At 35.5% G+C, this 27,709-nt stretch overlaps 3 protein-coding genes across 3 annotated transcripts; 2 read left to right on the plus strand and 1 right to left on the minus strand.

Annotated features, from left to right (window-relative positions):
* Positions 1-2,408: 2,408 nt before the first annotated feature.
* LOC111025751 (Pectinacetylesterase family protein) lies at positions 2,409-8,268 on the plus strand. The gene is made up of 12 exons (XM_022303646.2): positions 2,409-2,936; positions 3,326-3,408; positions 4,028-4,157; positions 4,265-4,338; positions 4,767-4,853; positions 4,929-5,053; positions 5,194-5,254; positions 6,984-7,037; positions 7,145-7,222; positions 7,311-7,416; positions 7,515-7,660; positions 7,753-8,268. The coding sequence occupies exons 1-12, from the start codon at positions 2,747-2,749 to the stop codon at positions 7,864-7,866; spliced, it is 1,248 nt and encodes a 415-aa protein (XP_022159338.1). The 5' UTR covers positions 2,409-2,746; the 3' UTR covers positions 7,867-8,268.
* Positions 8,269-13,102: 4,834 nt separating this feature from the next.
* Positions 13,103-15,117, minus strand: LOC111023360 (transcription factor MYB61). Its single transcript, XM_022300784.2, has 3 exons — positions 14,766-15,117; positions 14,555-14,684; positions 13,103-14,447 (listed from the first exon to the last, which is right to left on the minus strand). Exons 1-3 carry the CDS (start codon positions 14,896-14,898, stop codon positions 13,508-13,510), a joined length of 1,203 nt encoding a protein of 400 aa, XP_022156476.1. The 5' UTR covers positions 14,899-15,117; the 3' UTR covers positions 13,103-13,507.
* A 6,892-nt stretch (positions 15,118-22,009) lies between these two features.
* Positions 22,010-27,489, plus strand: LOC111023753 (uncharacterized). The gene is made up of 2 exons (XM_022301236.2): positions 22,010-22,292; positions 22,797-27,489. The coding sequence occupies exons 1-2, from the start codon at positions 22,245-22,247 to the stop codon at positions 27,171-27,173; spliced, it is 4,425 nt and encodes a 1,474-aa protein (XP_022156928.1). The 5' UTR covers positions 22,010-22,244; the 3' UTR covers positions 27,174-27,489.
* The last annotated feature ends 220 nt before the right edge of the window (positions 27,490-27,709 follow it).

Raw genomic sequence — 27,709 nt, forward strand, 5'->3', positions numbered from 1 at the left:
ATTTAATAATTTAATAATCAGATTGTAATTTAACCACGTAATATATCCGTTTAACCTTGTAGATTGAAAATACAATTCTTTTACAAATTTTATTTAACAATATATTTTTCGAAGAACAAATAAAAAGTCGAAAACAACTCCAAGTATATAAAGTTGATTGCGAATGAGCCAATCTGATGGTTGGATCTACCTTGTAATTACTATTAAAAAAAAAACAGGTACATGACGTCATGGGTGAAGCAAAGCTAACACATCCTAATAAAATATGTGTACATATAATGTGTGAATTAGTTATTTAGAAGTGAATTTATTTGGGATATTGCTTTGTTGAGAAGAAAAAGATGTTGTAATGTAATGTTTGTGGGTCACATATAATAAGATAAGGATTCTCTCATGTGAAAATTTTAATGTGAAGAAGAGATTAGATCTTACTTTAATAATAATAAAAAAAAACAGTATTATTTTATTATTATTATTATTTTGTTTTTTGAAATTTATTCTATTAAATTATATGCGAAGAAGAATCCAATCCAGACGGTGGTTTCCTCTTTTGTTTTTAATTATTATTATAAAAAAGGATATTAATAAGTTAATAACAAACAAAATTAAAGAAACAGAGTTCAATGGACAAGAGTTATTTATTTCGTGCGGCGGGCTTCACGGTTCTTATCATGTGGTTTCTGCTGCTTCCCGCTTCCACTTTCTCTCCCCATCGTATACTTTCGTTGCAACAAATTTAATATATATTTTTGTATCATAATTCACCTCGTATTTTAAGTTAAAATACTATTTTTATCTCTCTAGTTTAGTTTCGATTTATTTTAATCCATGTATTCTAAAATTATTCATTTTAATTTATTTATTTATAATTTTTTGATTTATTTTAATGTTTGTAGTTTCAAAATGTTCGTTTTGATATTTGTAATTTTTAAAAGTGACGTTTTTATCCCAATTTTCAAAATTTTTATACAAATTCTACTTCTAATGATAACTTTTTAATATAAATTTCATTGTCACATTTCAATAAATATATCGAGTGTAGTGTCTCGTGGAAATTGTAATATAAAAAATGAGATTATAAATAAAATTAAGGGATTAAAATGGTCACCCCACTTCTTAAAGGTATCAAACACAAATATTCTAAAATTATAAAGACTAAAATTAACTAAATTTTAAAGTATAGGAACCAAACGAACATTTTAAAAATACATATTAAAATAAAATAAAATTAAAATAACAAGTTTTATGTTTTGTATTAAATCTTATTTCTAAGATCTTACACAATTTTGAAAGCATAATATATTTTAAAGTTGCTTTTTTTTCATTTTTATAAGCCTAATTAATATTTTAAAATGATTAATTTAAATCCTATAAAAGTAAATACTACTTTAATTTTTTCAAATAAATAATATATAAATTGAACAATTAATTTAAAGGACCATGTTTGCCTACATACCAATAAAGATATCTGGTGATCCATGTATTTAGTAAAAAGTTGAGTTGTATTCTCTACTTTGAATATTTTCGAATATATATTTGATAATAAATTTGAAAATTGAATCTCAATTTAAAAATTAGTTCATAATACTTTTTAATATATTTGTAAACTAGAGATAATGACAACTATATTTAGTTCAATCTAAAATAATATTATCTATATATATGTGATATATGTTATAATTTTTATAGAATTATTATATTTCAATGTTATATAATTTGTATATATCTTATAAGTTTACTCCTAGCCTAATGAAATGAGTTTATTACATGAAATAAAATACTTATAAAAAATTTTATTTGTCAATGTAATTTAAAATTTTAAAAATTTAAATTTAAAATATGAAAATATTGAAAAGATGAAAAACATAATTTTTAGAATTAGATTTTAGAATATGAAAAAGATACTGAATCAATTAATTAAGTGAATCTAACAGCAAGAAAGATAATTCGAATCGGATAGAAACGTATCGGAACAACTTCTACCAACTTTCTAATTTGACATGGCTGAAAAAAATTAAACGAGATCAAAAATGCGACCAATAACAGCACGCCACATCAGTTTCAGCCATTTTGTGAATAAGTATTCTCAAACTTGAAATTTTAAAATTACAGACGTAGTTGAAAATTTAAAATAACAGAAGTAAATAAAATGATTTTCCCTTGCAAAAAGGAAAAAAAAAGAGTAAATGATTTTGAATTATGATACGTTTTAAATTTAATACAGTAATAATTGAAGAGCAAGAGCAAGAGCAAGAGCAACGTCACAGATGACGAACGTGTGTGGCGTTCCGTGGTGCCGTCTGATATCGGTGCTTCCGATCTGACGGTGAGGATTGATCTGTCACACTCGATGGATGACCCGGGTGTGGCTTTAGCTTTACCCGTCTGTGGAGGCTAAAAATCCTTGCATGAGATTCCAGGCGTGCCGGGTGGGTGCCATAAAACCCCGGCAAACGTTGTTCTCCGCTAATCTCTGTGTCCTCGTCCGCTTCTTCCCCCATTTTCCTCTGCTTCTGCTTCAGCTTCATCACAGCCAAATGCCCAACATTTCTCCTCAATAATTTCTTCCCCCATTTGCCAGCTGCAGCTCCACGCGTTTTCAAATCCCTTTTCCCTTTTGCCGCTCTAATACTACCTCCTTTTCTACTTCCACTGCGCTTTTCCGCTTTTTCCATTTGTTTGTTCCCCTTTTGCTCTGGGAGTACAAGATTCATTCAGTGGGACTAGCGGAGGCAGTGGCACAGCCATGGCCAAGCTTTTGCTTCATGGGTTTCTCTTATTAGTACTCCCTTTTACCAACTGGGTTCTTGCCTTTCACCCATATAATCTCTCAGATTCATCCATTTTCGACTCTTATGAATCTTCCTTTGCTGCCACCACTAATCCTCTTATGGTGGGACTCACTCTCATTCATGGTGCAGATGCAACCCAAGCAGGTACTATCTTTTTTTTTTCCCACTCTGTTATTGCAACTTAGATTTGTTGATGTGAAATCGAAGAGGGTGGTCTCTGATTTGCCGCTTCTATTTGTAGCCTTGCACAACAACTCTTTGTGGATACTGGATTTCTTTGTCCAGATTTATTCTATATCCATTACTTGCACTACACTTTATCTTCTTCCTTTTCTTTATGAATTACCTTTTTTAATCCTTTGTGCAGCTGTAGGAATTATTTCATATTAGGCCCCATCATTAATTTTCCCAAATATTTGTTAACTTCTCAGCGGCGGATATTTAGACTTCTTTTCCTGTAATTCAGCACAATCGATGCATTGAAATGCCATGATAATTTTTCATGTTTTTTTCCCTCTCTTTACTCCTTGCAGTCTGTTTGGATGGAACTTTGCCTGGATATCACTTGCATCGGGGATATGGGTCAGGAGCAAATAGCTGGCTTGTTCAATTGGAGGTTTGTTCGAACAATGGCACTAAAGAAAACATGTTTTCATAATGTGTCAATCAATTTCAAACTTGATGTTCTTCCTATCTATTTTTTCGGGTTCCGTAAATATTCAGATGAAATTCCCATACCTAAGAACTGTCAACCAAATGCGTCTGTCTCTATATATGTCTCTAGTAATTTATAAGTTACCAATTTTTTGAGATTGATACTTTTCTCTAATTCTTCACTTTCTAGAGGTTTAGAAAAGAAGTAAGAGAATCCTTTCCTGAATACATTAGCTAAAGCATCAATTTGGAGGGATGACTCGACAGCATGTAATATGTTTAGGATTCTAAATTTGAACCTTTGATCAGTCTGGATGCTGAATAATCTTTCCTTTTTTAAATTAAAAAAAAAACTCTGGTCCAAAATGATTTCATCTCGATGTATTGTGATCGACTGGTTTGATGATCTTAACATCTTTAACTTCCAAGACGAGCCAGTTATACTAATATGCTCAGGATTCTCATTGTACTAGTATGCTTAGTGTTCTATCGTTGGCTATGATAGTTGCAACTTTACTCTGCCATCATACTATATTACTAAGATGTCCTTACTCGACCTCAACTCCGGCATCTTTTGGCAGGGGGGTGGATGGTGTAATAATATCAGGAATTGTGTCTACCGGAAAACAACCAGGCGTGGATCATCCAGATTCATGGAGAAGCAGATACCATTTACAGGAATTTTGAGCAACAAAGCTGAAGAAAATCCTGGTTTTCTTTTATTTCTCTCTAATTTAATATTTTTCTCTTCACTTCCCGTTTATATTTTTCCTCACATAGATTCACTAACAATTACAATGTTCATATGTGCCTTCCAGATTTTTTTAATTGGAATCGAGTAAAGGTTCGTTACTGTGATGGTGCCTCTTTTACTGGGGATTCTGAAAACAAGGTTTGTGCTATATTTATTTTCATTTTCTAGTGCCTTCCTAATGTAATTTCATATCTAGCTCTGAAGACAGTGTTCTGTTGTTACTCATTTGTGAGAGCAGCAAATTGGCATATATTAGCATTCAGAAGCTGCTTTAGTATTCTTCTGCTCATCCTTGTAATAATAACAAGATATTAAGGCCTTCCCTGCTTATACTTCTGTAAATTGCAAGTTTTGTATTCTTCTCTCTACCTTATAAGTTATGAGTTGACGCAAAATTTAGGAACTTACTGAATGAAAGAAGAATTATTTTATATTAGTTGCTTTTGAATTAGAAAATCATTGCTTAAATCTTGGAATACTGGTCCCATTTTGCAATTGTCTTTTGTCCTTTTATCATCTCGCAATCTCATGTATGTCTCCTACTAAATAGAGCGAGTATTTTACAGGCTGCACAGTTGCAATTTAGAGGACAGCGGATTTGGTTGGCTGCAATGAACGCATTGAAGGCCGAGGGAATGCGGTTTGCAAAACAGGTCTAGTTTATCTACCACATCATCTCAGCTAGTTTTACTTCTTAATTCTGATTTTTAATTTTGTTCCTGTCTCAGGCCTTGCTTTCGGGCTGCTCTGCTGGAGGTTTGGCATCTATTGTACACTGTGATGAGTTTCGAGACTTACTTCCAAGAACTACCAAAGTGAAATGTCTGAGTGATGCTGGATTATTCCTTGATGTGTAAATGCTTTCATGCCCTTGAATTCTTGAATTTTATTGGTTGTGTTTTTCAGCAATCGCTCTTATAAATAAAATCATCAGCCATGTGTTAAATTAGATGCTGCAAGTCCAGTATTCATTAGTTTTTCATGGAATTTCAGGGCTGATATATCTGGAGGGCACTTTATTAGGAGCTTATTTGGTGGCGTGGTGGGTTTGCAGGTACTAAAGTATTTAATATATGGCTTTGTGTTTTTCTTGTCCTATCGGTTAATAAATTAATATTAGAAAATAACCTCCAGTAAGTCGATACACTGACTTTAAGGAGTAATTCTTTGGAAGTTCAGGAGGTCAAACTATTGTTGTTTTAGATTTTGGAAGCATAGAAGATGATTATTGTCTTGCTATCAGGACATTTGTGATTGGCATAATTTTTCCTTTTTTTCTCCCTTCCATCCTGACGTTGTGGAAAGCATAAAAATATTAATTTTTAACTCGAAGATTCAATTTAAAAAGCTGTAGAAATTATGAGGATATTAATAATCTACTTGTCATCAACCACTATGAGTTAACTTAGTGGTTATTTAGCTAGTGAACTATGTACCTGGCTAGAATATTAAAATTGAATGAATTTCTTAACAATGAAGCGTTATAAGGTTAGATAGTTGTTTGATGAGATTAGTCGTGTATGTTAGACACTCACAAATGTCTCTCTATTAGATAAATCTACTATCATTATAGCTTTGCTACATCACCAATCCTTTCTAGAACCCATAAACAAACTGACATGAAATGTATACTGAATCATGGTGTTCATAATTTTGGTGTTTACAGTATGACGGCAGAAATAAACCGATGATAAGTTCAGTGCAATAGTAGTTCGGATGATCAATTCTAGATTTTAGGAATTTTTTTTTTTTAGAAAAAAAATAAGAAACAGAAACTATGTATTGATAGAACCATGTACAGCCTAAAGGTTGAGGAATGAGAAAGCCCCCACCTTTCAAAAACTACTGAGAGCTGCTTTCCAATCACGGATAAGCATCACATTGTAGTTACAAAAAGAATTCCTAAAGTTTAAACACCAAGAAAATGCTAGGAATTGTACACAATTACAAAAAGCATCTAAAGACGGGTGTCTACTATTCAAGACCCTGCTGTTCCTTTCCTTCCAAATGCTTCAAAACAATGCTCTAACTGCGCAGCTCCAAAGAGTTTTAGCTTTGCCTCTAAACATCCCTCCCCATAAAGCCTCAAGGACCAAATCTTCGACTGATCTGGGCATAAAATATTATTAAGGTCGAAAACGTTATGCAAGAAATACCAGTAAAGAGAGGCATGTTTATAATGCAACAAGATGTGATATAGGCTTTCTGGAGTTTGATAGCAGAAACAACGCACCGAGGGCGAGATACACCAAGTAGGAAGCTTTTTTTTGCAGAATCTCATAGGTGTTTAGGCTTCTATAGGCTGAACTCTACAAAAAAAAAAAAAAACTTTGACTTTCTTTGGGCAAGAGAACTTCCAAATCGACTTAATCAAGGAATCTTTGATCTTGTGAGGGCGTTTGGTCAATCTCATGAAAACAGACTTGGTGGGACTTTTTATTTATTTTTTAAATATGTATACTCTTTATTTTCCATTCAGGTTCAGGGTATCTTATTCCCAGATCATTTTTTGTATTTTTTTCTTCATTTATACAAATATGTTCATGTTGTTTCTGATATAAAAGTAAAGATAATACTGTTTTTAAGAGATGGTTACATTTTTTACTTGTACTAGTATTCTTTCAGCGTTGCCTTTGTGTCAACGGATTTCACCTTATGCAATGGTTACACTTTTTACTTGAGCTTATTTTCTCTTGATTTGGTGTTCTGGTTTCTTGAGTATTTCCTCTCTAAGCTCAGTGTAAATCTAAAATGCTTGTGCAATTATATAATGATTGTTGCAGGGAGCGAAAAGGAATCTGCCTTCTGGTTGTACCAACCACCTTGATCCAACTTCGGTAATTAATTAGCGCCCAAGCTGCCATTGATATGCTCTGATAAATTGTAGAAAAACTGTGTACTGCTCTGAAACTAACTTCACTTTTCCGTCCACCTCCAAATTCAGTGTTTCTTCCCACAAAATCTAATTGCTGGAGTCAGAACCCCTCTGTTTCTCGTCAATGCAGCCTACGATTCCTGGCAGGTATATTTTCCCAAGCTGAGAATGCGATAATATTTTATTTTAAACTCGGGTTGGGGTTTGAATGATACAATCTCTCACTTGAAAACAGATACAATCTAGTATAGCCCCACCATCTCTGGATCCTGCTGGATATTGGCATGATTGTAGACTAAATCATGCAAAATGCAACCAACCTCAGATTCAATTTCTTCAAGGTAGTTTTCTCCAGTTAGGAGTTGATCAAGCTCTTATTGAAAAGATCAGAAAAAGAGTGTTACTCAATGAGTTTTTGTGGCTGTGTTTCTGGAAACAGGGTTCAGGAACCAAATGTTAAATGCTGTTGGTGATTTCTCAAAATCTTATAAAAATGGGTTATTTATCAACTCATGTTTTGCTCACTGCCAAACGGAGCGACAGGACACGTGGTTCGGGGATAATTCTCCAGTCATTGGAAACAAGGTGAACACACTGTCTCAACAAATAGTAAATACAAAGAGTTAGGATCAACAGATTTAGAACTTGATGAAATGTTGTGGATTGACATTATGCAGCCAATTGCACTGGCCGTTGGAGATTGGTACTTCGACCGAGCAGCGGTGAAAGCCATCGACTGCCCCTATCCTTGTGACAGGACTTGCCACCATCTGGTTTTCCGAAGCGGCTAGCCTCGAAGGTTGGCTTCTTCATACCTGCAAATCACATATTTTTTTTTCACCAAGAAATCGTCATCGTCAAAGACAGTCATTAAACAAGAAAGGAGGAGCTGCTGAGAAGCACAAAAGTGATCTGCAGGCCTTCTGCAAACTTGTTTCAACCTAGAACAAAGGTTGGTATCTTCCTCTAGTCATTTAAAATATTTGAAATCAATTAGCTTCACCTCCATTGGGGGAAGCATTAAATAGCTTGTCATGTCCAACAGCAAAAAGCAAAAAGAAGAATCACATCTTTTAGCATTCAATTCATAGTTTGACAGAATTGCAATTATTATTATAGTAATTATGTGAACCTAAATGTTCCCTTATTTTTACCTCAAAGTTCCATTATATGTGGTCAATTTGGATTTTAAATTATGTTATTGTTCCTGTTTAAAATATATGTTCTACATTTGACCAAACTCCCAACTCCCAACTCCAATTTTGTTACTAATAATTCTGGTAAAATTCCAATAAATGTCATGCCATGACAGCAAAGATAAATTCTAGAGTTTGATGTAATTGAACAGTGGAAAAAAGGGTCAAGGAATGGAGTTTTATTTTATTTTTCAAAATTAATAAGCAATCAAATTGTAAACACTTTTAACTTTAATGTTCAATCTTTGAAGGAGTTAAACACATTTTGACGTTTGAAAGAATGAAGGTCTATCTAGGTGGGAAATCTCCTATGATACAAAATAATAATCTATGTTGAATCAACCTATCAGTTCAAATAATTGATGTTGGCTAATTTTATAAAATTGATTTTATTTAATTATGAATGATGAATTTTATGAAATTGATTTATTCCGAATTTCGAATTTTCATATGAATTGATTGACATATATTGCACAAATTGATTGAGTTAATTCAGTTTGATTGGTTTGTTCTTTTTTTTTTTCTTAAATTTAAATTTAGGCTTGTACTATGTTCACAATTTTGTCAAAATTAATATGACAGTTTGATAAGTGTTGTGGAAAGAGGAAGATTCCTAGAAAGAATAATGATGCGAAAGAAGTGTAAGAAAGGAGAAAGAAAACAATAGGAAGGAAGAAAGAAAGAAAGAAAGAAAGAAGAAAGAAGGGGTGAAATTTGAAATTGGAAGTGAGGGGGAATAATTGAGCGCTAAATGACATAAATGACCTTCATGACAAAAAATAATACATAAAGTTTAATAAATTATTAGTTGACAACTCAATGATATAACTAAAATCATATTACATTTAATGATCAAATTAATATTTAATAAGAATACAAATGGTTGCTTTCAAAAAAATAAAAATAATAAATAAATAAGAGACAATTATTTCAAAACGTTATATCTATTTAAAGATAAGACTCTGCATATTGCTCACAATTCAATCTTATAAATATAAAACTCTTTTACCATTATCTGTTTTATATGGTTTAAATACAACTTCTATTCTTATACTTTTAAATGTATTTTAATTTTTTGTCAATTGACAAAAAATGGCGTGATATTATCCACTTTGGACATAAACGTCACAACGAAACTTTATTTGCATTTTTCTTACGAGCCCAACATTTATATATCATATATGTGTGTCTCTTTGTCTAGAAAATTTACCGTGCAACTTTTTATTTTTTATTATTATGTTTTTTACACATATATAGTGTATTTTTGGTAGTTTTTCTCTTGTACCATTTTTTTTTTCTTTACTCTAATAGTAGTATTAGTTTTTCCTATTTAGAATTTTCTTTTTGGCATCAATTATTATCATTTTTCAACACCATTAATACATGTTGACATTTGATCACTCTTTAGTTATCATGCAACATTAAGCTAATTTTTAGGATATAATTGTAGTAGGAATTATGTGATTAGTCTATTTAGAGGCCAATAATGTAATATTATTGTTAAGGATAAATAAACCACTCCTCAATCTAAAAACTTAAGTTAATGAGTTTGACAAATTTAATTAATATATGGATATCTCAAAAATTCATATTCTGTACTAAAAAAATAAGTCTCCAATTACCGTTGAGCTATGCTCGCTTCGATAATATTTTTTTTAAATTTATTTCATTTGAGTCATATGTAGATTTAAAAAAAAAAATCAAAGTCGTATGATTGAATTAGTTAAACAGGCTAAGGGGTATTGGACGGAGCAAAATATTATGACCCAAATTGAATCTTTATAACATTTTTTCCTTACCTATTGTGTACAAGTTATGCCCTAGAAAAGTCATCTTCTCTAAACATTTCTCACCTCCTCTATTTTCTCCGTCTTTTTTGGTGTTAGAATCAACTTTATTATTATTATTATTTTGTTGAGAGTACAATATGTGGGGTGTGGGATTGAACTCAGGTTGGAGATATATGTCAAGCTAAGCTATGTTCGCTTTGGCTTTAATCAATTTTAATTAATGCATAGAAACAATCAGCACAATACCCGTCTTATTAGTTAGTTTACGGGACGACTCACATTAACAAATTACATGTATTTAAATTAAATCCACATCATTTATTTGTAAAACAATTGATACAAAATAGTGAAACAAAAGTGATTATTTAAAAATAATTTAGAAACCGAAATAAATATTTTAGAAATTGGATCAACTCAAAACGATAAAAAGTAGCAGCCAAAGCGAGCATAATTCTAACGGTAATTGACATATATCTCCAACCATGAAATTGTGACATAAAATGTAGCAGTAAAAAGAAGAGACTTTTCTCTATTACTTATCTTTAACTTATATCATATATGACGTGAGACTTTAGTCGCACCACCCAGAAGAAAAGATATATACATATATTATTTATTTATTTTGTTTCTATGGACAAATTGTGTGCAAATTAAATTTGACGTATATATTTTCCTGAAGAGAAGTAGCAGTATTGGTATAGTAGAGATTTGGTGGTTGTATAATTCCAAACGTAGTGGCAAATCAAACTTAACCAAAACAAGATCCCACAAAATTTGATAGATGTTGGCAAATGTACATAGACGACATTCAATTATAGCATCCTGATGCAAGTGTTTTTGCAATTCCTTCATACAAAAATAATTAAAGCTACTTTAATTTTTTTGACAACCTAGCTAGCTAGATTATATAGTCCCTCTTTCATTTTGTTCTGTCTGAGATGGTAGCAAATAATTAATATTATCGATGCTGAAACGAAACTGACGTATGCAGCAGCATTCTCGATCGTACACGCTTGCAACTCAACACTGGTGTTAGTGCTCTACCTTATAATGCATTTCAAAACTTATGTAAGGGTGAAATAGTAGGAGAGCTTAAGGGTTGGTGCAAGAAATTGCATACCTTAACAAAGGTGTTGTGGCTCTAGTACGTCTGGAGCAGGATTCTGCGCCGACTTCCAAGATTCGTTGGCATCGCAAGATGGGATGTTTGCCGAATGTCAGCAGCTTTCCTACTAGGCATGCTCTGCTCCAAACGTTAAAAGGACCATCTGAAATACCCTGTGTTAGTTGGGGGATTCGTCCACGTGTATTGGCGAGTCCCACCTATAACAAATGTCAAAGAATATGAAATGCATTTGAATACTTTTTTTTACATCACACACTATATTCTAGTGTCTCGAACGACACAACAATAATAGTCAAAGATAATGTGTAATAGTGAAATCTTTTTTTCTTCGCATTACTTTTTACATTTTATTTTCTCTCTCTAATGTACAACTTAAGATCCACGACATATCAAATTTTCAAAGGATATAAACCAATATTTATTCAACATTGTTTGTGCAACAAAGTGGGTCACGGTCCAACTTGGTCTCAGATCGGTCGTTAGCAAGATCTTCAGGGTCGGGCGGTGTCTTCTATCGTATGGCGCAAGAATACCTACACAAGAGGAATCGACACTCTGATGCTCAATTAATCTTGGGTTTGACTTAGTGAGAGGTCGAGCTAGAGTACATACCTGATGTTGGGGCACAATCTCTTATTTATAAGTTTGTGAATTATGTAGACCTCTGACAAGCAGTTGGAGAGTAGGTGTACCAAACTGGTAGTGGGGGACATTTACATCTAACCGCTGGTTGTTCCAACCTGGGACGTCGTGTGATCAGAAGGCTTCCAACCATAGCTTTTCTTCGGGTCGTCTCTTCCAAATCGTTCTCTCCCGACCCTTCGGAGTGAGATCACGGATACCGGCCTTTCTTCCACATAGCATGGTTTTGGTCGACTTCTCCCAACAAACATCGATTCCATTGGATTCCTTCTAAGTCAAAATATATTACCAAAATGATAAAAGTAAATTATTGTATATATATAATATGTGTGTGTTGTAATTATTTAATGAATAATAGAATTAAGAGCGAAGACATTAGAGAGAAGTGATCATTGTAATTGGAAGAATAATATAATATGTGAAGAAGCCGACCGATTAATGATGGTTAAATGATTAGATATTTTAGGAACAACAACTTAAACTAAGTTGATTCTTTGCACCTCTGCAATCTGATTATTAATTCTTCCAATTCCCTAATTCATCATAATAAACAATGAAGAAAGCAAGAGAATATTGACAAAGTATGCATTGGCCATTGGCGCTTCCCCTTCCTAAATAATTTGGGCGCACATGCTTCTCCCAAATAAAAATCACTTACCTAATACATATTCCCAAAACTCTCCTCTACCTTTTTCTCCTCCATCATTTTTCCTTTTTTTATGTCTCTCTTATTTGTGCCTGCACATGCACATATTTACACTGTTCGGTTTGTAAAAAAGTACAAACAAGATCCTACATTAGATAGGGAAGAGAGTGATCCATAGTATATAAGAAAAGACAATTAATATCATACCATTGCAGAGAGTACTTTTTCCGAGCTCCCGATAACATCATTCAAAATGAGTACAAATTGGATGATCTTACTCTTTTGTTGAAATAACACCAAGTAGGCAATAGTAACATTATCATTGATTTAATATGTTGAGTGTTTAAGTTCATAAAGGGGGGTTGTAGCAGTTTAATTCGTAGCTTTCCAATCCAAGTGGCAAATTGTGACCCAGCAAGAATATAATATGATATAATGTCCTTTATTTTTGCAATAAAAGAAAGGAGAAAAAAGGGGGCTTTCTTTTGTTTCATTTAAATTCCCATCTCCTCTCCTCTCTTCTCTTCATTCTCACATTTGTTGTATTGTGTTGACCATTGGGATATAGGTTGAATTCTTGTGTGGGTGTGCTGTAATTTTACAAAAGAAACTCAAAACACAACACAATTGGATCAACCATATATTAACAAAACAATCTGGATATATAAAACCACAACATCTTCTGACATTTATTTGAATTTTGATCCATTCTTACTCTTCTCCCACTCTATCATTCGTCGATTCATTCATGAAAACTTTAAAATACTCTGATCTCACCTCTCATTCTCCACTCTCTGCAACACTACACAACTTGGTTTTCAATTCTTCTTCTTCTTCTTCTTCTTCTTCTTCTTCTTCTTGTTTTTGAAGCACCAAATTTACAGTACGAGATGAACGAGAAAAAAAAAGAGAAAAAAATCCTATCTTGTACTATCACTGCACACAAATCTAACATAATGTAATATACCCAGAAACCAAAAAGGGGAAAAAAGAAAGAAAACTCATTTACTTGAATGGTGTTTGGAAAAAGAATTAAAGGGTGTGTCCGAAAGAAACAGTGAGAGTATGAAGGTGTTTGTTATATACAGCATCGGATGATGCTTGTTGCCCGCCCTCTGTTATGAACCCTGTTTCCGCCGCCGCCCCGCCCATGTTCTCTACGTACACAGATTGAGATGCTTCATTCTGTACCGCCGCCGCCGCGTTCGCTATCATATATGGATTGGCCACGCAATCCGGCAGCCCCCACGTGAAGTTACTGCCGTCGAAGAAGTTGTTGTTACCGCCGCCGCCGCCGCCGCCTCTTTGGTAATCGAAGCTGCTTCCGGTCGTGTTGGTGCTGAAAGTGGTTCCTTCCCAGTTGATGTCGCAACTGGCGGCGGAATGATTGCGATCGGCAAGATGCCTTATGGAGGAGGAGGAGGAGGAGGAGGATTTCAAGGGGGTGGGTGGCAGAATCAAATTCGAATTGGGGTTTTGGTTGAAGCAGAGAGAAGTGGGGGTTGAATTGGGATTTGGGTTCTGAGTTGCCAATTCCGACCCATAATTGAGCTGCTGAAATGACAGATATTCGACCAATTCAGAAGCTCTGTTTGAGGAGGTGGTGTCGTGGGATGATGTCCCAAATCTGGCCAGGAAAAACTCCTGAGTCAATGGCGGCGGCGGCACTGAATTGGTGATGTTGGAATGATGATCAGATGAGTAGAGTTGTTGTTGAGATGGCATGGAATTGGGAATTGAAGGGTCGATTGGGAAGAATGGTGTTTGATCAGTGGCATTGGTAATGGTGGCCTCTTCAGAGCTGTGGGAAGTGGTGGCCAACTTCTCGCTCTCATTGTCAACTTCTGCCACAGGCTTATGGGTGTTGGGGTCGATCCCTTTTTGCCTTAGTTTCTTCTTAATGCACGAATTCCACAAGTTCTTTATTTCATTGTCAGTTCTCCCCGGAAGCTGAGCAGCAATCTGAGACCATCTGTGCATCATAATAACCAAAACCCAAAACAGAGCTTTTAGCTTCAGCTTCAGCTTCAGATAGCATACATAATTGAAGATGGGGCCTGCCTAAAAAGCAAAACAAACCTGTTGCCTAGGACTGCATGGAGCTCAATGATCAAGTCCTCTTCCTGCTGGGAGAAAGGTCCCCTTTTGAGATCAGGCCTCAGATAATTGATCCATCTGAGGCGGCAGCTTTTTCCACATCTTTGCAGCCCTGTGGAAGAACAGAGAGATGATGATTTAGGCACATTGTTGAGGGAAATGGGAAATCGGAGAAAGATGTAAAGTAAAGTACCTGCGAGTTTAGGGACAGAGCTCCAACAGCCATGGCCATGCTTGGTGATATAATTGAGGAGTTTTTCATCTTCATCTGGAGACCACAGCCCTTTCCTCAGCTTCTGCTTATAACAGCAAGAGTGCCTTCCCATGTGGATGAAACCAAATTGAGTTGAGACACAGAAATGGTGTCAATGGAAAGAGAGAGAGAAAATTAAAAAAGGTGGGGGAAAAAGTGTAAGCTACAAGAATTGTCAGGAACAGGAACAAGAGAAAGAGGAGTTTTTGATTGAAAATGAAATGGAAGATGGCGAAAGAGAAAGAGAAAGAGAGGATGATAAGGAACTTAAGAAAGGGAAGTGGTAGGGATTCTGAATTTAATAGGCCAGACTGCAGTGCACAGAGAGATTGAGAAGTCACCTTTTTTAAGATTGAGCCATTTTTTGGTTGTCTCAGGACCTGCCACCTCACCCTGGCCTCCTCCTTGGACGGCCAGGATCAACTTAAAACAATTTTGACTTGTATATATGTCTCATCACTCCTCTCAGTTTTTTTCTCTCAGTATTTCCCATGCACCGACGCCCTCTATCTCTCTCTCTCTCTCTTTGCTCTTTTTCAACTTTAAGCAAATAAAAATACACATTTTATTTACTTTCAGTTTCATCCCTCAGTTTCAAAACACCAACAGTATCATGCGTATCGAAGTTTAAGAAATGATTCAAATGCATCGTTAAGTAACTACCGTTTATTTATTTAGTCTCTGTACTTTTAAAAAAATTATAATATGTCTCTAAACCTGTCGAATATGTCTATCTACTTCGTATATACTTCAAAATGTTTTTGGTAAGCATTTGAAGTTTCAATTTTCTATCTAATAGACTCCTCGCTAATACTAACATTATTATTTGGCGGGATGACTTTGGATAATTGTAGACATTTGGTAGCATGAACGTTAAACAAATGAAGTTACCGATTAAACACGAAATTGAAAACTCAAAGAAGTCTGATCAACTTTGAAGGTTGAATAAGACTTATTAAGGGCCACCGACCAACCTTATAATTTAACTTTCTTTTCTTATAGGTTAAAAAGTTGTGAAGTAGAATTGGATTCTTTACCAACCAAAGGGAAGAAGATGAAGGTAGGTGAGTGTAAATGAGAAGATATAAAGAGGCCAAATGTAGAAGGCTAGATTCCAAAATCCCAAAAGAGAGAGAAGAGTTTGAAGGGGTAGGAGTAGTAAATATAGGAATTAAAAGTTAAATAGTTATTGTTTTTGTTTACTTTGATCCAATTGGGTGTTCAAAACTGAATTGCTCATCTCCTTTGTTGAGTAAAATTTATGGAAATTCCTGTGATGAAGAAGCAAGCCCACCACACTATCCAATGAATGAATTATAGAAAAAAATTAATTGAAATTGGGGAGAGATGGCCTACAACCAAATAACAAAACAAGTAAACTAGCTGCTCATTATGGAACATATATGACATTGACACCAATATAATAATACACATTCATACTTGTCTTTGGTATACTTTTAGCTCCTTATTACATTTCTTAATCCTGAAACAAGACAAAAATTTCCCCTCCCCATCCCATGAATTATTTAACACCCACTGCCACCCTCTCTATTCTATATTTTCCGTCCTCACCCTCGTTACACCTGATTAAACATCTTCCTTCTTACTCAAATTCATCCCCATTTAGGAAAAAGTTAATTCAGGTTGAACCGACTCTGGCTCTCACCCTCATGACCGTTAAAATGCATTTCTAACGTCGTCTATATGATAAAGTACCCGTCACACTGCGCTTTTAACACCTTTGCATTTCAATTAATTAGTAGGTCCTACCTGTGTATTATTATGATTTTATGGTGTGTTGGATGATTTTTTATTTTTTGAGTTTGACCGCAGCCATGAAACTACCACCATAGACTTCTTCCATAGGGACAAAACAGAAACACTGTGAGTACTTGCAGTAGGTAATATGGTTATTTATTTTTACAACTCTTTTGACCTTTCTTTTTAAAAATGAAGAAAAAAGAAAGAGAATTTTCTGTTGGTTTCACCGTATTGTCCCCATATACTCGTACATATGCAAGAAATCATCGCCTGACTGGTGTCTCGTTTTATGTGACTTGAATCCAAGACTTCAAAGATATTCTTTGAGGTCTCAAGCCACTTTGCTTTTCACCTCTCGTAAGAGTATATTTGTAGTCTTATCCAAATTCAGAAACAAAAACAAAATAAGTAGTTTTCAAAATTTGAGAGAACGTTTTTAAGAGAAAGGTAGTAAAATGAAAAAATACATAGAATAAAAGTACGTTTACCAGCCTAATTTAAAAAATAAAGACCAAAAACAAAATAGAGAGGAAAAAAAAATATTATCTTCCCCCCTCTAGCTGTAGCTGTACTGTTGTTTTGCACTGAATTAAGTGAGTGAAAACTGTCAATTTGGGATTTGGAATATGCTCCTCCAAGCCAATCAAGTCATTTCATATCTGTCTGATTTTAAACAACAGCCAGCTAACTAATTAACTGAGAAGTAAACAAAAATTAAAGATGCATGTTAATTAACAATTAGGATTAAAGAAATAATATGCATTGCATTGCATTGGTTCCAAAAAGAAATGTGTTTAATTTTTGTAATTAAGCAGAGGGGAGAGGGGCATGTGCAGAAGGCTGAAACAGTCTTCTACTTAATGATTGGTACATAAATAAACAAAGCACCAAAGAGTTAGAATTTATATATATGGGGAATGGGCTGTCTGATAGTAAATTAAATTAATTGAATAGAATAGGAGACCATGGTATTGGTATTGGATAATTAATTTAAGTTTGAAATTAATAAGAAGAATCGAGCAGAAGATGCTCTCAATATCTTCTTTTAGAACAGCCAAAAAAAGTGAGCTGTTCTCTTTGCCAAGTCAACCCATTTCTCCCCCTCCCTCCATGTTCACTCCATATCCTTCAATCCCCTTTCATTTTTTATTATAAATCCCTCTCCTCAATTATGTAACATATCACCCTCTTTAATCTCTTACGCTGCCAACAAATTATTTGAAAGGGCGTTGGAACAATATGGCTAACAGTTCTATATGCTACTAAATAAGGTTTCTTTTGATGCTCCTTCTCTTCACGTGTTGGCTCGAGTATTAACTTCTGGTGGGACGATATCGTTCCGAGCTTTGGATGGGACTTTTTTTTAGTTGAAGAGCATAAGAGAAAATGGTGGAGTGAGGAGAAAGAGTGAATCAAAAGGGAGGGGAGGGCCCTTTGAACAGAGTTGATATTAATGGGCAGACAAGGGGTTGGGAGTGATTTGGGTAATGAAAAGAATCAATTGCATATATATAATATAAATATATATATTATATGTTTAGGTAATACACAAAAGTTGTGGATTCCTTATCCTTCATAATTTCCATTTCAATCATACGTAGCATCATCAATCTAATCTATACTATTCTTCGATGTAACGCCCCGAGCCCAGGATTTGGATCAGGATTCGGAATCTGGATTTAGCATCTCCTTTTCCCAGCATCCCCCGTCACCCGGCCGAAGATTGCTTCAGGTCAAGCACGTTTACGATTGAGTTATCGAAAAGAAATGTGCATCTTGTTAATATAGGTAGTAACTATAATTTCTTTTAAACTTTCTTAACCATATTTTCTATGATCTTAGGATCCCTCTCATTCGGATGTGACATCGATTCATTCTAGTAAGACGTTACACTCAACCTCTATAAAATAAAGTTGTTGGTTTAGTCTGGTCTGTAAAAACATGTTTGGATAACTATTTTTCAAACCGCCAGGGAGTAGAAAAACATGATTAAGAAAAGAAAAAGAAGAAGGGGCATTGTATTTGTAGGGGTTGAGTTGATGTGGAGTATTAGAGAGGAAATGAAGAGAGAGAAAATGGAGGGAGACATAATCCATATCCCTTGAAAAATGGAGAGACCTCTTTTCTTTTCTTTGCATTATCTTCCAACTCTAACCAGTCTTTTCCTAAGCTAATTCTGAAGCAGACAACTAATTGACAACAGAAACCAAATAACCTTTTTCTTTCTTTTTATTACCTTAATTATCCCTCTTTTGTTAACTCCACCTCATTCTCATTTTCCCAATGATTACAAGGTGTTGTTTTCCCCATATTCTTTTCATGTTAAATAAATAAGCCTAAAAGCTAACCAAAAACTTTATCTTATTTACATTTTATTCATTGATTTGACATTTAAAAAAATTAGTACAATTTGAAATTTGTTGCTAGGTTGGAGTATTCTTTGTGGGTTGATGTGAGCATTTCTAATTTTGGTTTTTGGATTTTGTAGCTGTGTTGAGTATTCATTTTGGTTGGGCTTGGATATTTTAATATTGGGTTGGGAATCTTTTTAGCTGTTTGATTTTGTGGCTCAGATTCATTGTTTCTATAACTATGTCTGTTTTGGTGTTCCTTTGGTTGTATTTTTAGTGTCTTGTTATCTAAATTCTAACTAATTTATTGGTAATTTTGTTTAGGTGGATATTCATTTCATCATTCAGAGTTTAATTTTAAAAAATCAAAAACTTTCAAGGAAAAAAACCACTATTCCTCCCCTTCAAAATTAAAGATATTTTAAATCATTGTCCGATCGAAGTATAAACCATTAATTTCCGTTTCTATTTACTATTTACATTTCTAAAAATGCTGAACCATATAAAGTAGAATGTCATGTTAGACTGCATGATGTGGTTGTCATATATCCTATCAAACCCATTACCATCGAAATTATTTTAAAATGACATCTCCACCTAGTTTCTTTCAATGAGGTTGATTGATGTATAATAACACAATTTTAGTGTCCATCAAAGTTACATTTCAATTTTCTTCTCACTTTCGATATTTGAAAGCATAAAATAAATTAAAAATAGCGTATGTACACTGACATATGTTACTCTCAATATCATTAAATTCTCTCCAACCGAATTTCGATATTTTTAAATGTCATATATATACTTTCAAGTACATAAATTTATTACTACTATAATCAAACTATAGAATACCCAAAGATGGTTCTAGAATTACATGCAACCCAAGAAAAGCAAAAAAGATTTTTTTTTAATGGGTATGGGAAAGTGTCATTTCTCAAAAGATATTGGATAGGGATATTGGGCACTAAATTAGTATAGAGACCAACTTTATAGTATGGGAGTAAGAAATGTTACATGGAAATTGTACTGTTGCTGTGGGAAACACTTCACATTGCTTTGCCTAGACAGCTGAATCTGGTAGGATTCACAATCCTTTGCCTTTGAAATGACCCTAATGTGTTTGTCTAACTCATTTGGCACATGGAATCTCCTAAATCACAATTAATATTAATAAAACTTGTCACTTCAATATGTAATCATGACACAAAACATTGCTCGTCTTGCTTACTATATATGGAAAATTAATATCTCAATAACAATCATTACTGTTCTGTGTTTTTTTTTACCTTGAATACCGTTTTAAAATGAAATAATATATTTGAATAAATGGTAAAGCATGAGTAGATGTGGTTTGATAACATTGAAATTAACACACCCAACTATATACGCAGTTATTTCGAGTTGTTTTTGCATCAATTATTGAAGTTTTAATTAGTTTGGAGAATTATTAGTTATTTAAATCTTATATAAACTTAGTAGTTTCGTTTGTGTTTTTGCTACTCTCCCAAAATCTAAAGATAGTGAATTGGCAAAATAAGATTTTAACTTTTCACAAAGTTGAAAAGAAGAAAAAAAGGACCAAGTTGCATAGAAGAATGACTTTGATAAGAAGGCAACATAATAAGAAGTCCTAAAAAAGGCATTTAACCCCATCATCATCATCAATTATCAAAAAGCTACTTGGTTGAAATAGCTCCCTTTCATACCCCATCTTTGAATAATTACATTATTTCTCTTGCTTTTGCTTTCTAGTGGGAAATGATAATCAACTTTCTTTCCCTCTTCTACAATCATTACTTTTGTTTGGCTGAGAGTTTTATGGTCCAAAGCCAGTATATTGAGATTCTAATCAGAAGAAAGCCCTTGGAAGAAAATCCAAGTCCTCTCAATCAATGTGAATGTGATGATATAACTTTGTGTCCAGCACTGAAAAGAAGCATTCTTAAAACAGATTTTGATTAAGGTTGTCTAATCAAATTCACTAAAGGAGAACATTGAACAAAGAAAGGACAGACACTTGTATTTAGTAAATATCCAATCCAATCCAATCCAGTTCAACTGGCCCAATTACATGTGCTTCTCTTTCCAATCCACACATTATTATTCTTCTTAACCCTTAATCCCTCTTCTTTCTGCCTCACCACCCATCACTTCACCCATCACTCTGAACTCCAGCTGCCATTTTTAAGAGTTGACCCTTTAACTTGATAATTCAGCAAGAGCTGTAGTTATATTGAACACTTAATTTCATCCACATTTGGGTCTTCCAGACCAGCTATGCAGAAGAAAAAAGAAAAAAAGGGTGATCTGATCTGATATGCTCTGCTCTGCTGTGATGTTTTAAAGTTGGGCTGCTCTTTTTAAGTTTTTTAGTTGTCCATTTGTCATCAAGATTGGAGGGATTGAATTATGAGAGAGGCCTTTTATTGGTAGGAAAACAGGCCAGGCCCAACAACACTAGACATTTTTGTACCTGGTGGGAGTGGGCTTCAAAGCTTGCAGGCCATGGCTGAGGCTCCTTCTTTATCTTTCTTCAGCTGCCTAAAGCTATTGTATTCTGGTGGAGAAGATGATAATTGAGTTTTGAGTTTGAGAGTTCCTTAAACCTAATCAAGTTTTTCAAATCATACAAAAAAGTTAACTTTTTTTTTTTTTTTGGCCAACACAAATAGAATCAAAGACAAGCATGCAACAGCAAACAGAAAGCACAAAAATAAGTGTGGTTTGGAAGCATTAATGATGAATGTCCAAGTCATCTGATGTTAAAAGGCAGCATTTAAAAGCAAAAAAAATCAAATGGGTAATGGCTCCAATCTGATCTATTTGATGCCATCCCAGACGTAACATGGACTAATGAATGAATATGACATAGAAGGCCAAAACAATTCCAACCATGAAAAATAATCCACGAGAACTGGGACCCAGTTGCTTTTGGTGTTTTGTCACTTTGCCAATGCTAATTATCATAACTTTTATCTCTCCACCCCCACCCTCTTTGATTTCCTTTTCTTTTCTTTTCTTTTAGATAAAAACTAAAGGAATCATCATCATCATCTTCCTCCTCAATCATGCCATCTCAGATCATGTGGGAAAAGTCTGTCATTGACAGACTGTTTTTTCTTTTCCTTTTCTAAAATTTTTCCCTCAAGTGGGGTGGTTCTTCCATGTAGTGTAGTAGTAGGCTAATTAAGCTTTTCTGAGTTGTTGCCAACCGCATCATTCCTTTCCTTAATTTCTTCATCTTTTTTTTTTCCATTTCAATTTCTTAACTACTGGGAATTGCCACTTTGTTCCTCAATCCACAATCATTATGGCCACCCAAACTGTTGATTCCCATCAAACTTCTACATCCGATGAGGTGAGTTTCCTTCAAATCAGTTCTTACTTCCACTTCACTACTACTTAAGTTTCTCCACCCTTCTTAATTTTTATTACATGTTTTCTCATCACTCTCTTGTCTCTTGTATGATTATTACTACTGGATGTGGAGAACGTTTGTTCATGTTTTTAGATTCTTGATCAGCACCCACTTATTGTTTTGCAGTTTATACACCCTTCTTTGTGAGTTAATTTGCATGTAACTATTGACTGGCATGCAGCCGTATAAATTCTCTGAACCCAATATTGCATGCAGAACCCACACAGATATTTGTTAATTAGTAACTTAATTTTCCTGCTATAAAGTTATCTTATCTATAGCTTACTTCATTAATTATTTTGAGTCCTTTACTGAATTCCCTAATTTACATCTAAGATATCTTTATTTACATCTTGAGAGAGTAGATCAGAGTTGATAGAGCATGTCATTCTGTCACATATTTTCTGGGTTCTTTGAATTTATTGTTTCATATTTGTACTGTAGCAAACGGTGAAGTTAAGTAGTGAAGCAGTAAAAGGAAGGGAACAGATAAATCTCTCTTCACCACAAGAAAGTGTAGAAGACGACAGAGAGAAAGGCAAAGCAGACAACTTACATATTCCAGATAGTACTACTTTGTCCACGTCGGAAGACAAGGCAGAGGATATCCAGGTTGAGCCTCCTGTTATTGAGGTCAAAAAAACAGATGAAACCCCTGAATTGGATCTTCCAGTTCATGATAATGTCAAGTTGGAAAAAGAATCTACTATTGTAGCAGAGGTAGGGGCTACTGCCACTGTCGCCGATGAGACGCAACACAGGGAGAGCCAATCAACTGAACCGGTCTCCGAGGCAACTGAGCTGCCAGTAATTGCGTTCTTGGAGAAGAGTATACAGGAGGAGTTTGATGCAAGTGACAATGTAAAGAGCCCACCAGAAGAGCAGCCAACTGCAGAAGTCACGAAAAGAGAGTCTCTGGAGGTACCAGCTGCTACTGCATCTGCAAAAAAAGTAGAAGAGCAAACATCAGACGCTGTGGGCCTTCCAAAAGTAGAAGTTGAGTCATCAGGTGATACTGTTGGCAGCCAAGAAAAAGAGAAACCGGCTGTGTTTGTACAATTTGCAAAAGTTCCAGAAAAAGTGGAAATTGTACCTGAGCCTGTCGAGGAAGTAGAAGATAAGAAGCCAAAGATTGACGATAATCCAGAATTATCAGTTGCGGCAGACTCTGGTGAGGGCCCAGTAGAGGCAGAGGAGAAGCCGGCTACAGAATTTGTCAGTCTAGAGAAAGAGCCAAACAAGGAACCAGAGATTTCTGTTCCAGAAAAACCTGTTGAACCTCCACAGAAAGAAGCTCAGCCCATTGAGGTCGTTCCGGTGAAAGAACCAGTAGAGGATGTTGAAAAAGAAATTATTGAAACAGTTGAACCTCCGGCAGAAAAGGAGCATCCAGTTGAAGTTCATTCAATTAAAGGATTGGACGAAGTGATAGTAAAAGAAATTAGCGAACCTGTAGAAGTTCCCAAGGAAAAGGAGCAGGCATCTGTAGTTGATCCACAGCAAGAATCAAGAGAAGTGGTAGAAACAGGGATTAGTGAAACTGTTGAAGTTCCCAAGGAAAATGAATTGCTAGTTGAAGTTCATCTAGCAAAAGAACAAGCAGTGATAGCAAAAGAGACAAGTGAATCCACTGAACCACTCAAGAATGAGGAGAGCCCAGATGAAGTTCTTTCCCAGAAAGAATCAGTAGAAGTCATAGCAAAAGAGGTTACTGCATCCTTTGAACCTCCTAAGAACAAGGAACAAGTAGATGAAGACTTTTCAGTGACAGAATCTGAAGAAGTGAAGGAAAAAGAGACCAGTGCTTCCACATTGGGTTCTGAAGAAGTTGAGAAACAAGTACACGAGGTCATTGTAGTAAAGGATGGCATAGAAGAGTTACCTGAAATAACCAAACATGTTCAAGACACTTATGTGGAGGCTGAAACCATGAAAGATGAGAACGCATTGACTCCTCGCAATGACTATAGCCCACCAATTGAAGAAGGAAATATCCAGAAAGAAGAGGCACAACACACAGAAGAAAGTGATAAACAAGATTCAGTAGGTGAGGTGGCTAAATCTGGTCCTATAGAAGACTCCGGTAAGGACCTAGAAAAGGATCAACCGGCTACAGAGTTTGTCAATGTGGAGAAAGAGACAAATGGGGAACCAGGGAGGACAACTTATGTTCCAGAAGAATCCATGGAACCTCCAAAGAACCAAGCACAACCAGTTGAGATTGTTCAAGTAAAAGAACCGGAAGAGGTGGTTGCAAAAGAAGTTATAGAAACGGTTCAATCTCTGACAGAAAAGGAGCAGCCAGTAGTGATAGCAAGTGAATCCATTGAACTTCTCGAGAAAAAAGAGCAGCTGGATGAAGTTCTTTCTCAGAAAGAATTAGTAGAAGTCATAGCAAAAGAGGTTAGTGCATCCTTTGACCTTCCCAAGAACAACGAGCAAGCAGATGAAGATTTTCCAGTGGCAGATTCTGATAAGGGCCTAGAAAAGGAGCAACCAGCTGAAGAAGATATCAGTCTGGGCAAAGAGCCGAGGGAGGAACTGAAGACAACTCCTGTTCCAAACTTGTCCGTTGAACCTCCCAAGAAAGAAGATTCGCCAATTGAGGTTCTTCCTGTAGAAGAACAATTAGAAGTGGTTGAAAAAGAAATTATTGAAACAGTTGATCCTTCAACAGAAAAGGAGCAGCCCATTGAAGTTCTCCCACTACAAGAATTGAGAGAAGTGAAGGAAAAAGAAATTACTGAACCCGCAGGACTTCCTAAGGAAAAAGAACAGACTGAAGTTCGTCCAGTGAAAGAATTAGAAGTCACAGTGGAAGACACTAGAGAATCTTTTGAACCTCCCAAGAATAAGGAGCAGGCAGATGAAGTTCTTTCCCAGAAAGAATCATTAGAAGTTATAGCAAGAGAGGTCAATGCATCCTTTGAACCTCCCAAGAACAAGGATCAGGTAGATGAAGGTTTTCCAGTGACAAAATCTGGAGAAGTGAATGGAAAAGAGACCAGTGATTCTACGTTGGGTTCGAAAGGACTTCTGAAACAAGAACCTGAAGTCATTGAAGTAACGGATGGTATGGGAGAATTACCTGAAATAACCAAACACGTTCAAGAAACTTACGTGGAAGTTGAAACTGTGAAACATGAGAAGGCATTGACTCTTGGAGATGACATCAACCCACCTAGTGAAGGAGGAAAACCCCAGGAAGAAGAGGTGCCGTGCGCAGCAGACAGTGACAAACAAGTTACAGAGGGTCAGATGGCTAAATCTGGCCCTATAGAAAACTTTGGTACGGGCTTGGAAAAGGAACAACTGGCTGAAGAATTTGTCAGTGTAGACAAAGAGCCAAGGGAGGAACCAGAGACAACTTGTGTTCCAGAATTGTCAGTTGAACCTCCCAAGAAGGAAGAGCAATTGATTGAGATTCCTCCAGTTGAACAAGAAGATGTGATTGAAGAAAAATATATTGAATCAATTGAACTGCCTACAGAAAAGGAGCAGCCCATTGAAGTTCATCCACTAAACGGATCAAGAGATGTGGTGGAAAAAGAAATTACTGAACCCAAAGAACTTCCTAAGGAAAAGGAACATGCAGCTGAAGTACAGCCAGTGCAAGAATCAAAGGAAGTGATGGCAGGACAGAGCAGTGAATCTGTAGAAATTCCCAAGCAAAATGAGTTGCTAATTGAAGTTCAACCAGTGAAAGAATTAGAAGTCGTAGTGGAAGACACTAGTGAATCCAATGAACCTCCCAAGAACAAGGAGCAGCCAAATGAAATTCCACCCGAGAAAGAATTTGGAGAAGTTATAGCAAAAGAGATTAGTGAGTTCTCTGTACCTCCCAAGACCACAGAGCAGATGAATGAAGGTTTTCCTGTGACAGAATCTGAGGGAGTGAGAGCAAAAGAAATCAGTGGTTCCAAATTGGATTCAGAAGAATTTGAAAAAGGAGAACCTGAAGTTACCGAAGTAAAGGATGGTAAGGAAGAATTGCCTGAAATAACCAATCAAGTTCGGAATGATGATGTGGAGGTTGAAACTGAGGTAGTTGTGAAGGGTGAAGGTGAGAAGTCATTGGCTCTTGGTGATGACATTGTGCCACCTTTGAAAGTAGGACAAATCCACAAAGAAGAGAAGCAATGCACAGTGGAAAGTGACAGACAAGATTTGCTCGGTCAGGGGGCTCAACCTAGTGTAGAATCAGCTGCAGGGAATTCTCCCCATGAGGTGAAAGAAGATGAAAAGAAGGAATCGAAAAATATCAATGTGGTTGCAAAATTATCAGAAGGGGAAGCACCAGCTGTGGAAAAGGTGGGAAAAGAAAATGCTGAAAAAGTAGTGGAAACTGACAAAGAAGATGAAGTTACACATGAGAAAATACAGGAATTAACTCTGCCAAGAGAAGAGGTGGCTCCTAGAGATTCTGAAACTGACACTGTGGAAGCAGATAAGTCAACTGATGACCAAAAAACTGGTGAAGTAGTTGATCGGATTGCAGAAACCAAGATAGAGGACAGTACTAAAGATGAAAAACCAGGATTGGTTGAAACTGGCAATGCTGAACATGTAAATGAAACAACTAAAGAACTCCAGGAATCTGAGTTGGAAGTAAAGGATAAAGAAACTGTGATTACAGGAGGAGAAGTTCCAAAAGTGAGTGACAAGAAAGAAGTTCCATCGAAGCCTAGTCATAAGCATTCACACAATATTTTATCGAAAGTAAAACAGTCACTGGTGAAGGCAAAGAAAGCTATCATTGGGAAGTCGCCCAGCTCAAAAACCCTTACCTCTGAAGCAAGGGATGACATTAAAGTTAAGTGATGGTATGGAATTGATAAACACTGATTAGTTCACACCAAATGCCGCATTACCCTTATTGTTTGGACACACAGCTGGTTCACAGTTGTTGCGTCAGTATTATTTGATTTCTCTTGGTTTGTTTCTTATTCAAAAAAGAGTGTATAGATAGAAGAAGGTTTCAGTTGATGCTATACTTGATACTGTACGTATACATTTTTTTTCTTTGTATTTATCATTTGTTGGTGATTTGTTTGTTTTAGTAATTATCAGAAGATGTGGTTGTGAGGATTTTTTGGATAGTTGTTATAGTTGTAATGTTAAGTTTATTATTGTGCCATGGAGCGTACACTGTCAGAAAAATTGTGGGTTTTGTTAGGTACTTTCTTCTGTCCTTCCGTGGAGTTTTTATAATTAGTTGACACGTTTTTGGTAAATTCCAAGGCAATGTTAGTTGTATGCCATGAAATTAACTGAGATGCAACTCGTACAGGCAATGCCGATACATAGAATGAAATTTAAGTATGGCATAATTGCCTGCAAAGCCTACTGACATTTTA

Source organism: Momordica charantia (genome assembly GCF_013281855.1).
Source record: "Momordica charantia cultivar OHB3-1 chromosome 6 unlocalized genomic scaffold, Mcharantia_2.0 BLBB01000006.1, whole genome shotgun sequence".
NCBI classification, from domain to species: domain Eukaryota; kingdom Viridiplantae; phylum Streptophyta; class Magnoliopsida; order Cucurbitales; family Cucurbitaceae; genus Momordica; species Momordica charantia.